Source organism: Acinonyx jubatus, chromosome D1 (assembly GCF_027475565.1).
Source record: "Acinonyx jubatus isolate Ajub_Pintada_27869175 chromosome D1, VMU_Ajub_asm_v1.0, whole genome shotgun sequence".
Taxonomy (NCBI): domain Eukaryota; kingdom Metazoa; phylum Chordata; class Mammalia; order Carnivora; family Felidae; genus Acinonyx; species Acinonyx jubatus.
This window is the reverse complement of record NC_069390.1, coordinates 57,437,098-57,449,137: the sequence shown is the minus strand read 5'-3', so window position 1 is coordinate 57,449,137 and position 12,040 is coordinate 57,437,098. Positions and strand designations below refer to the sequence as shown.

The following is a 12,040-nucleotide window of genomic DNA, read 5'->3' as shown; positions in this document are numbered from 1 at the left end:
CCGCCACCCTGCTGACTGGGCCTGGAGAGGCAGGACCACTGACGAGTTCTCAGATACTGGGTGTCTGGAGAGGGCCAGCATACACGTATGGACAGGTGCATGCTGTCTTCCGGTGCCCCCAGCTGTGGTTGGCAGATGAGGGCGCTGACTTCGCAGGACCTCCCAGGCCACGCTCGGAGCCGGATTGGGCTCTGCCGGTGGGCAGGAGCCCAGGGGTGGAGAGTGTCCCAGCTGGTTCCCCACATCCCTGTCCTGTCGCCACCAAGTGGGCCTTGACAGGGGAGTGGATCCCACCTGGGAGTCAAGCTGGGCTCCCTGGATGAAGCAGCCTTTGCCCTGGGCTTCAGGGTGTGATTAGAGTCAGCCAGAAGTGCTTGGGTATTCCCTGCCAGGGAGCTGTGGCCTGAACTCTGCCCTGTCTACATCGTGACTTAGTGTGCGACCCTCAGGCAAGGCCAGACCTTCTCTGGGCCTCAGCTTGCTTACGGGTTAGATGGAGGTTCAGATTCACGCCGCAAGGGTCCAGTTAGACGACGGGTACCAATGCACATCACGTGTGGTGCAAGAGAGACCGCCGTCCCAACCCTGGGGAAAGTGTGTTCTCCCTATAAACTTTCAAAGGGGTGGCTGTTCCCTTCTCCAGCACTTTGGCTGAAAGGGGCCCAGCAGGTCAGAGGGGCGCCCTCTGATCCCCAGTTTTCCCACTCCTAAAATGGGGATAAGACCCCATGTTATCCTTTAAGCCTTGCAGGGCTGACATGACAATAAGAAAACGGGAGATGATGTTATTGCATCCATGAGAGACAGAGGAGAGTCTGGCAGAGCGCTGGTTTGTTGCGGTACAAACGGCTGAGGATTTATCGCTGCAATAAAGCCAGGCCATCTCTGGCCTTCAGGAACCCCTGTACTCCACCTAGCTCCTCCCTGAATGGTGCCGAGGGTGCCTGGCCCTCCCTGGGAAGCAGCTAACGCTCCGTGACTGCCTTGAGTGTCTGCTTAGGGAGCCTGGGTGGGACAGGAGATGGAGCATCAGCATTGCAGCCACCCACCACCCTGTGGCCTTGGCAGGGCCCTCTGAGGGCCTGGGATGATCCCTCCTGAGCCCCCCTTCCCCCCCCACCAGCTCCTCTGCTCCTGTCTCCCCATGGGCTGATGCAACCCCTAGGGTGGGTGGGGAGAGGCGGGGTGTTCCAGGCTGGGCTTGGTTTAATTCTACTGTCTAATGAGCCGCTCTGAGTGCACCCCAGCAGAAGCAAGGGCAGACAGAGGCCTAATTGCCCAGCTCTCTGTAGCCCAGAAAAATAAATCCGGCCTCTTAGGCTGTCAGGAGCTGGCTGGGGGTGGGGACTCTAATCCCTCTCCCTGCTTGGCCCTAATGCTGTAATACATCTCAAACCTCCCCGGGCCACCCCCTCCCCCAAATCTCCTGGGTCAGGGCCAAAGTAATCCTGCCAGGGCCTGCCTGCCTCTCCCCTCCCAGAGCTCCCCACACCCTTCCCAGCTGACATTTCCCAGACTTTTTCCGGTGCATCAGTCCCCCCATTTGGCATGTGGCAAGGGTGAAAACAGGCTGATGAGTGGAGGAGGAGCTGGCATGCCCGAGATCCAGCCTGCAGGAGGGCAGACTGGCCCTCTGTGGGTAGGCACCCCTCAAGCTCTCCAGTCTTTGCAGGGCTGTGTGGTGCTGAGGGCACAGCTGAACTCTGCAAACTTCTTTTTTTTTAAATGTTTATTTATTTTTGAGAAAGAAAGAGCAAGAGTGTGAGCAGGGGAGGGGCAGAGAGAGAGGGAGACACAGAATCCAAAGCAGGCTCCAGGCTCTGAGCTGTCAGCACAGAGCCCAGCGCGGGACTCAGACCCACAAACTGTGAAATCATGACCTGAGCCCAAGTCAGACAGACGCTCAACCGACTCAGCCACCCAGGTGCCCCACTGGACTCTAGGACCTTAAAGCAGAGTGGGGACCCCAGGGGTGGCACAGGGAGCAGGGCTCAGCCCTGTGGAAGGAGCCGTGCCCAGCAGCACCCACACACGGGGAAAGGGCTGCCGTGGGGCCGACTAGAAAGCCTAGAAGCAGTGCACACGCATGTGAGGATATTCTGTGTGGTGAACGAACGTGGAAATGACGGCAGATTTCACAAACCGTGTAGAGACAGCTGAAGTATCCATTTGGTGGAAATAAAATTAGATCTCTGCCTCTTACCTCAAACCAAAATAAATTCCAGATGGATTAAAATGTATTTTTTTTCTATCTTTAAATTCCTTTTCTCTATTGAGGAAGTGCACATTTGTTGAGAAAATTCAAACAACTTGGAAAGATGTAAAGTAGATGGAATTCTAATCTTAACGCTTGAGAGAAATGGCTTTCCAACCTCTATCCGTGCACGTGTATATACATCCGTGTGGAGCGATAGACAGATGAATATAGAGAGCTGGGTGGATTACAGGTTTGAATGTAAACCGCAAAGCCAAGAAATTACCACTATAAAATGTGAATCAAATATATACTCTTGGGCTACCTGTCTTAAACATGGTTCCAAAGGCAAAAACCTATAAAGGAAAAGAAGGGTAGATTAGACTACATGAAAATTTAAATTTTTATGCAGAAAGCATAATAAACCAAATTAAAGTAAAACGATGAAATAAGAAAAAATACACAATAGGAGCGCCTGGGTGGCTCAGTTGGTTAAGCATCTGACTTCGGCTCAGCTCATGATCTCACGGCTCATGAGTTCGAGCCCCACATCAGGCTCTGTGCTGACAGTGTGGACCCTGCTTTGGATCCTCTGTCTCCCTCTTTCTCTGCCCACGCCTCCCACCACCCCACCCACTGCCGCCTGAAAAAAAAAAAAAAAAAAAGACATTGAAAAAAAGAAAAAGGGGCACCCGGGTGGCTCAGCCGGTTAAACATCCAGCTTCAGTTCAGGTCATGATCTCACAGTTCATTAGTTCGAGCCTTGTGTCAGGCTCTGTGCTGACAGCTCAGAGCCTGGAGCCTGCTTCGGATTCTGTGTCTCTCTGCCCCTCCCCCACTCATGCTCTGTCTGTCTCTTTCTCTCTCTCAAAAATAAGTAAATATTAAAAAATTAAAAAAAGAAAAAATATACAGCACATATGAAGGTTAATACTCCTACATAGAGCTTTTATATGCCCATAGCAAAGGAAGCCAGTTCTCCCAAACAAAAGCTGCTGAGCTCTGTGCCTTTATACCTTCTGCTCTCTCCCTCTGCCCCAGTCCGGGCTCCCTAACCTGTCATCCCAGCAGGCCCATTCCTTCCAGCTTTGCTGCATGCATCCCCTCCTCCGGGAAGCCCTCCAGACCATTTCTCCTCCCGTAACTGGCCGTAGGATGGGAATTGCCTGCTGGCTTCTCAGTCACCTGTGGGGGTTGCTCAGAGGGGAATCCAGGCCTCATTCATCTCCCTGTGCAGGGCACAGCACATATATCTAGGATGACTGGAAGAGAGAGGTGGCAAGGGTGTGGAGGGGAGGTGCTGGAGGGGATTTGCTTTGGTATGGGGTGTGAGGTAGGGGTATAATTTTTTACCAATAGATGTCCCCATTCCATCTGTCGAATTCTGTATCCTTTCTGTACTAATTTACTATCTATTAATCTGTGTCCTTGCTTCCAGGCTCTTCCCCTTCTTTCGGTCTGTTTCTCCATCTCTGAATTGGATCTGTAGAGGATGAGGCAAGATGATCTCTGAACTCTTGTCTAAGTCTGAAATTCCAGGGTTCCTGGCCTGGCACTGCCTATGACTCACTGTGTGACCTTGGGCCAGGCCTGGCCCCTCTGAGCCAATTTCCTCCTTGGTCAGACAAGGACAATTACATGTCTTGCTCATTGTTGCTCTGGGACAGTTGGAGATGCTGAAGGCACCCAGACCTGGCTGTGAATTCTGGCTCCACTATTACATTTGCCCTTTGTGGCCTTGGGCAAGCCACTTCCCCTGGCTGACCTCTGCTTTCCTCCAACTATACCACCTGCTTTGCAGAGCTGCGGGGAGGACGAGAGGAGTTGGGGCATGTGGAGGACTCCTAGGGGCACCTCGCCCCAACTCTGTGAAGAGCCCACGCAGGGCTGTGTCCTCCACAGCCAGCGATGCGGGGCTGGGAGGGGGCACGGGACAGGTGCTATGCCAGGGTCTCCTTCCTTCATCTGTGCCAGCTCCTAGGACAGCAGCCTCCAGAGCTGGCCTGCCCTCTGCGTCCCACCAACGGTGACACCCACCCTGGGCTGGGAGCAGGTGAGCTGCTGGCTGTCCTCAGCAGCTGGAAGAAATTGGGTGTAGGGCAGGGGGCGAGGGGAACGTCTTGATCACTGTCTTCGCATAATTAAAGGGCTGTCAGATGCGAAACGATAATTATAGGAACCATCGTGGATTTGGTGACTTACAGCTTACATCTATATCTGGCAGCCCTCCCGTGAGGTAGAGGTGATGTCACCCCTGTGAATGGAGGAGGAAGCTGAGGCTTGGTCCTGAGCGGCCCATGGCATGCGGCTACTGGGGAGGAGGGCTGAGAATTAAGATTCAACTCTTGTTTACACCCCCCGCAGTGCCCTGGTCCTGTGACCCCCAGAATTTCTTGCCCTTTTACTGGACTTGTTGTGTGTAGAATCCGAGAACCAGCTTCAGGGTGGCAGCCGAGGATGTCAGTGGCGCCTGAGGGAGGGACGGAGGGACTCACTGTAGGTCCTGCTGGTCTCTGCAGCATGCCGACCTGCTGGCCCCATTTTACAGAGCAGGAAGCTGGTGCCCGAGAGGATAAATAAATGTCTCCCCCAAGGTCACCCATTTAGTAGGAGGCGGCCAGTCTTGGGTTCAAAGCCAGTGTTGCTGGGCTCCCAAAGGCAGCCTGCCTCTATCTGGCTGCTGTCTTAGAAGGAAGAGGCAGGCAGCACCAGAGGGAGAGCGCCCGTCCCTGCAGCTAAGGAGCCGAAGCAGGGTGGGCTCCTCCCCTGGGGGCTGCAGAGGCAGGGACTGGCGGGGAACAGGAGTCCAGCGAAACAGCACTGTCCCCGCCATCCTGTGAATCTGAAGTCTGTGGCCGTGTCAAAGACGGATGGCTCCTGCTGCCTATGCGGAACTCAGGCTCCGGGGTCCGTTTGGGGGTCCAGGGCAGGGTCCCCAGGAGGGGAAGCGGTGTCTGCGTGCATCCTGGCCTGGGGTGGAGGTGTGGGGTGGGCCGGGCCCCCAGGCGAGTGGTACAACACGCTGTCACAGCCAGGCCTGTGCGGGCGTTTCCTGTGGAGGGCTGGCTTTGTGCGGCAGCCAGGCTTGGCGACTGTGCGAGCCCCCGCTGCTCATAAGCTCTTTCAGCACGTTTTTCTCTGAATGCAGAAGGCTCTGGGGTGGGCGGGACGGAGACAAAGAGGGACCGGAGACGACTCCACGATCATCAGGAGGCGGTGAGGAGGAGCGGTGGCGTCTGGGAAATTGGCACAGTGTCGCCTGGCACGGGATGGAGGGACCCGTCTTCTGGAGGGTGGGGACAAGAACGGGAGGAGATGAGGCAGGGGGTGCAGGGCTGAATGCCCTGGCCTCTGGGGCTGGGTCTCCCCGCCTCTCCATCACCCCCAGCTCCCGGCACAGGGATGGAGCGGCCCCCGCAGCTCGCGGCCGGGCCTGTGCCCCTCTCCCCAGCTGCTCTCAGCCTCTCCCTGTGCCTGCTGCTGCCCAGCCAGCTCAGGAGCTCCCTGACCCTTGTCCCGCTCAGGTGGCTACAAGGCTCTGAACGGAAGGAGGCTGGGTATCACAGGAGCTCCTTCTCCTGGTCCCTCAGCCAGAGGATATGTCTGGGTTGGATGATGGCCCCATCCACTGGGGGACCTGAAGCCTCCCCGCGTCACAGTCAGGTTCACGCCTTCACACCGTGTCTGAGCATCACCTTGCGCTCTGCAGGATGTGAGCCCAGGGTACGTGGATGTATCTCAGCCACCCCTGCCCTGAAGGAGTCCACAGCCCAGGGAACCGTCCCTTATTATGTGCCTACTGTATGCCACTTGATGTATATCACCTCATTTAACAGCAATCCTCCAAGGTAGGGGGTTCTTCTCCCTGTTTTACAGGTGAGGAAACTGAGGCTCGGAGGAGTTAACTTGCCCAAGAGGCAGAGACCGGTCCATCTGCCTCCTGAGCCCAGGTTATTTTCATCTCCACATTTCAGAATGTGATTGAGGGTCAAATTGGCGGGCACCACGACTCTGTGCAGAAGTACTCAGGGAAAGGAGGGCTTCAAGGCCTGGAGAGATGCAGGTGTTTCCTGAGGGAGAAGGAGGTTTGGCCTGGGGTAGAGCCCCGAGAGAGAGGAGCGAGAATCGCAGGGGGCCAGGCTGGGCCTGGGACTACCATCCTGGGTCCCAGACGGCAAGGGCGGGTTTTGGGGAGAACGCACAGGGCTGGCTCTCATGGGGGTGTCTGTCAGGATACCGAGTTCAATCCCACATCTATCCTCCCCCACTTGGTGACCTCGGGTATGTTCCTCAACCTCTGACTCCCCCCTACGCATCCATACTGAGCCTTTGTGCAAATGAGCAAAAGTCTCCCCTTCTCCAGGACTCATGCCCAGCATGTACTGGAAAACAATCATGGCAAATATGTGTACTGATGGTAACCATGACGTGAGTGCCACTTCTTAGTGATGAGGTCCACAGCTCGCTCAGCTGAGTGTGCTGGCCCTTCTCTGAGGCTTGGGGGTTTTCCTCATTTGCTCTCGGATGGAGATAAAACCCCACAAAGAGAGAGTCCCAGGCCCTGGGCAGACTGAGAGGTGATGGAGGGCTGGTGGGTCCACCATCCCTCCCAGCTGGCAGTGACCTCAGCGCCCACACCACCTGGGAGCAGGCCCAGGCCTTTCTCCTGTAGTGGCCCTGACAAGGACCCTTAATGCCATTTGCAGCCTCTTTGTTGATGGAGCCACTTCCTCTGCCAGTTCCTGGCCTGTCCCTCCCCTTTCTTCCAGCCCCCCCCCCCCCCCATCCAGGTTTTTCCTCTGATTGTTCTTACAGTGACCTGCCGCTTCCCTGCTGGGGTCGGGTCTCTTCATCCCCGTCTACAGGCTCCCTGTGGCCATGGGGCCACCAGCTTCTAGCTCCCAGGATTTTCATCTCCAGGTGGCCCCCGACCCCAGCTCGTGCCAGTTCTGATGGTGGGGTTCCTCATTCCTTAATGCCACGGCCTTGCCCCCGTATCTGCTGTGCCCTCGGTGTCTCATCCACCTGCCGGCTGTAATCTTACCTGGTATCCAGGGCTGGGGCAGGGGAGCCCCTCATTCTCACCCAGTCTTTCCTGCCCCACCCTCAGGATCTGGTCAAGTGGGGACAGTGGCCCTTAGTGCACAGGGCCCGTCTGCTGTGGGTCCCCCAACGCCTGTGGTATTCCCAGCAAACCTGTCAGAATTGCCCCTCGGTTATGCATCATAACTCACCGTAGGACATCCCCCAGCACGTGTAGCAGCTTTTCTAACCTGCCACTGTCCCTACAGCTAGCCCCCTGGTCCCACCATCTATTGAATTCCAGGCTGCTTGCCTGGGACAGGACCCATCATAGGCTGAGGCTCACCCCTCACCCAGGCCCCTCTCAGAACCCTGTCTAGTGGCCAGAGGTGCAGCAGCTTGCCCCTGCCGAAGTGGAGGGATCTCTGTGGACAGATGGCCATTCACTGCTGCCAGCCGGGGGTCCGCAGAAGACCACGGGCCCCTCTGCGGGGGCGGGATGGTAAGCCCCCGGTGAAATGTCTCCTGGGTGGGCATCTTCGTGGCAGAGTAAGAGAAAGGGTCTTTTCTCACCTATCATTATCAAATTCTTCTTAAGTTCCCACCCCATGCCAGGAATAGGAAGATCACCTAGATCTCGAAGGTGCTTACAGTATAACAGAGGTAACTGACATATAAAGACAGTTCTAGAACTGCAGGGTCTATGCTGGAACAGACCTGGGGTCAGGGCTATGGAAGCTCTGTGGACAGGAGATTGACCTGATGGGACAGGGAAGGCCTCAGGGAGGAGGAGGGCCGCCCCGTGAACCAGAGAGGTGTTGCCTTCTAAATGGAGGGTATGGCTTGTGCAGAGGTACGGGGCTTGAAGAAGCCTGTTGAGGGTCTGTGGGCAGTTCAGAGCGTGGCCTGTAAAGTGCCTGTGTAAGGGCAGAGGTGAGGGCTGAAGCCAGTGATATTCTCAGGCTGGGGCATGACATGACCAGAGAAGGATCAGGCTTCGAAGACCTATGTTTAAGCTGGCCTGGAAGCAGCCAGCTATGCTCTGCAGGAAGTAGGGGCGAATGAATTCTTACTTGTGAGCAAATGAGAATTGGAGGCAGCAAGAGGGACTCGGAGAAAGCTGAGACCCGGGCGATGCTAGGCCAGCCGGGCTGGGGTTGCTGGCTCAGACGGGGTACCCCCCAGCCCTCAGCCCCGTGGCTGAGCTACAGCCCTTCTCTGCTCCCCCAGACAGTCCCAGCCATTCTTGGGTTCCAGTGCTCCAGAAAGGCACATGGCTCACCCTGCTCCTATCTGGGGTTTCTCAATTCCTGAGCAAGGCTGTACCTCATGGGCCCAGGGCTGGGGCTCATGCCATTCTCTGTCCAGGTGGGACAGACACGGGTGGTCCGGTCTCTAAGAAACCACCCACCGCCAGCTGCTGGAAAGATGGTTTCATCTCCGCCTCTCTGCTTATGTACAAAGAGGGGCTAAGCAAGGCTGCCTGGTTCTGTACATGACAGCGAGCGGAGGAGGCTGCTTTCACTGTCACCCAAGCTCAGACCCTCCTGCCCAGGGCTAGGCACGGAGTGGGTGCTCAGTGTGGACCTTCGCCGGGGTTTGAGGGCCTGTCCTGCGTGCTGGGCATGGCAGAGCATGCCTGAAGCCGTGCTACCAGGCTACTGGCTGCTTGCCAGTCCTGGCTCCGAGCACTTGGCTTGTATTATCTCATTTAATGCTCACGTCAACCCCGTGGTGGAAGTACTAGTATTGTCCTCACGTCACACGGGAATACACTGAGGCACAGAAGGGTTATGTCAGCTTGTGATGCCTGAGGCTAAATGGCTTGTAAGCTCCAGACACTGTGTGCATAGCCGCTCCACTGTGGTGTCTTCTTGATGGCACAGGATGGAGGTGTCCCGGGCAGTGAGTGAACTTTCTCTCCTCTTGTACTTGCGTCCCTGCCTGCAGTCATAAATGCTAAGGGAGTGTCCTTGCAGAACCTGCAGTCGCTTGTGAGACACAGTCACGTGAGCCGATCACGGTGCACAGGGCGTGAGTTTAAAGTCGGGGGCACTGAGGCTGTGGCAGCACCGTGGGCTGGGCGGCAGAGGTGAAGTCCAGGAAGACTTCACAGAGGAGGTGACATTTGAGCTGACTTGAAAGGTGAATGGGAATGTGAGACAAATAAACCAGGAGGGATGGCTCTTCCGGGGTGAGGGAATTGGTTGGGGAAGGGGATGAAGGCAGAGAGGTGGAGAGAACACCCCCAGAGGGGCTCCCCTGCTTGGCTACGCAGTGAGGAGCCATCAAGAGGCTACGCTGAGGTTTGAGCCATGGCTCTGGGCTGGAAGGATCAAAGAAGCCTAAGGGAGCTGCAGGGAGCCCGCAAGCCTTCTGGGCAACGGTCAGGCAAGAGATACCCAGGCTGCCCAAGCCCTGCAACCCCTCAAGGTGGGGGTGGTCTTTGTTCTCTTCTATGCTGACTTCCCCTCAAACGCCGTTTGTTCGTCCTGATGATCTCAGCGGTTTCCCAGAGAGCAGGATGTTCCCAGCTTGCTGTGCTTCTGAGATAAGGCGACAGACGAAAGCAGGGATAAACCTGAGGGCCCAGCTGGAAGTGCCTGCGGACCTCTCTGGAAGCAGCAGTGTCGGGGGCCCCCACCCCCCTCCCTGCAGGAGACAGAGGGGCTATGTGGCCCAGCCCCGAGGGGCCGGTGCCTGGTACGGGTGGCAGAAGGCTACACTTCGAGGCCAGAGACTGGGACACTGGTCTTTAATGCTCCACTCACTTGCTGTGTGACTAGGACAAGTCGCTTCACCTCTCCGGGCCTCAGTGTATTTATCAGTAGCATGGGGCAGGTGTGGGAAAGAATACCTACACTGTAAGTGTGTGCGAGAAGGGAAGGAGGTAAGCGATGTGGCCTCACAGACTGCAGATGACCATGCCGGTAAAAAGGCTTAGGGCAGACACGGCCTTTGCTCCTGGGAGCCATCGCCAATATGGGGAGAACGGTGCACCCTGGAAAGGCCTCAGCCCAAGGGGGTGGATCCCTGACCCCGCTCCTAGCTCCCTACCATTTTGTGACTTTGAGCTCTGTGGTGTTGGGCAGGTCGCTTCCCCCTCTGAGCCTCAGGGTCCCCACCAGTATGAAGAGGCCAGTAATCCCTGCCTGGCAGGTTTGGCTATAAAGTGAGAGCAGGAAGAACATTCTAGATGGGAGGTGGCCCCAGGATCCAGCCCCTGACCTCACCTGACCCCTTTCCCCGCTCTGTTCTTCCAGTGGGAACGCCTCTGGTTCCTGCTCCTCACCTTCACCTTTGGCCTCACACTCACCTGGCTCTACTTCTGGTGGGAAGTCCACAATGACTACGATGAATTCAACTGGTGAGTGGGTGTGGGGTAAGCAGGGGACATGGGGGCCTGGGCCCCGGGCTGGAACTGCGGGGCTTGGGTTGGAGCCTCTCTCCCAGGCTGGCCCTCAGGGCTCTCCGTGTGGCTTTTGGGGAGCAGGGTCCTCTGGAAAGAACAAAGGCTGGGCAGGAGCTGAGACCAGCCGGGAGGAACAGGGAACTCCTTCCTGGTGCTGCTCTCATGGAAAACAGGAACATAAGATGGGCAGGGCTCAGCCAGGGTCCGGGGCCCCTGAACCTCTTTGTAGGCAAGAACCCCAAGGCCCAGAAAGACCAGGGCCTCAGCAGAGGAGGTGACCCCAGACCGCAGGCCTCCTCAGTCCCTGAGCAGGACTTTGGGCAGCGTGGCAGATGCTATGGTTCTGGGACAGTTCAGGGTCCTTTATGGGCACCAGCCTCAGGTCCAAGGGCAGGGCTGTCTGAGGCTGGGACCTGGGTATGCAAGGGTACCTGTTTCTTCTTCACCCGCCTCCGTTGCCTGCCTTTGCCAGACAGTGAAAGGCATGGGATCGGGGTAAGTTCCCTGGGTTCTCATGGAGACTCCTCCATTGACAAGTGTGGAAACTGAGGCCCAAGATCACATAGCCGCTTAGGAGCAGAGTTGGGGCTTGGAAGCCAGGCCTCCTCACTCCCTATCCAGTGCTGTCTTTTCCTTCTGGTTAGAAGTTCAGCTCAGTTCAGTGTGACCATGAGCACACTAAGGTGAGCCTCTCAGGCTCAGTTTCCTCTCCCGTAAAATGGGATAATTCCAATCTCATCAGGTCTTTCTGAGGATGAAACGAGATGATGGCCATGGGAGGGCTTAGAGCTCCATGTCACCCTCAGGGCTGCTTCCCAGGAGGCCGGATCTCCAGCTGGAAGGTGGCCATGATGTTAGAATTGGGGATTTCTAGGACTCTGGGCTTCTGACAGGCTGTGGTTCTAGGATTCTGGGATGATCCTAAGACTCCATTAATGGAGTCTGGGCATCCACTCCCCTCTGCATGGCACAAGGCTGTGCCTCTGTTATTAATGAGCACAATAAAGGATGTGCTGCTGTCCCCCTACAGCCCAGCAAGATGAGCTTGAGTCCCAGAGGTGCCCTCTGGCCTTTATTAAATGCCATAAATCAATTATTCATCCTCACAGGTATCCAAAGCGCCGGCACTGTTGTGCGTAAATGGGAACATTCCCTGCTGGCCCTCCACTGCAGTCATTGGACACTTCTGCTGAAGGTCTGCTGCCTGGGAGATCCTCAGGTCCCCCCGCATCGTGTACAGATGGGGAAACTAAGGCGCAGAGAGGGCAGGACTCACCCACAACCACAAAACCACTTAGTGCCAAAACATATATTGAGGACAGTCTGAGGAGACTGGAGTTCAGAGAGGTTAAGTAGACTTTTCACAGTCACACAGCGAGGTGCCGGCAGATGTAGGACAGGGACTTGAGCAT

The 12,040-nt window shown here is 56.3% G+C and overlaps 1 protein-coding gene across 9 annotated transcripts in view; it reads left to right on the top strand.

Moving 5' to 3' along the window:
* The window catches only part of GDPD5 (glycerophosphodiester phosphodiesterase domain containing 5), an 87,486-nt gene that overhangs the window by 49,995 nt on the left and 25,451 nt on the right, over window positions 1-12,040 (top strand). For 8 of the 9 annotated variants that reach the window (XM_027039838.2, XM_027039839.2, XM_053203710.1 and 5 more), the window contains one exon: window positions 10,480-10,583. In XM_027039838.2, coding sequence (XP_026895639.2) covers window positions 10,480-10,583 — 104 coding nt within the window. Of the gene's footprint in view, window positions 1-10,479; window positions 10,584-11,797; window positions 11,824-12,040 lie in introns of those variants that run through there. The other variant, XM_027039843.2, reaches the window with a different exon arrangement.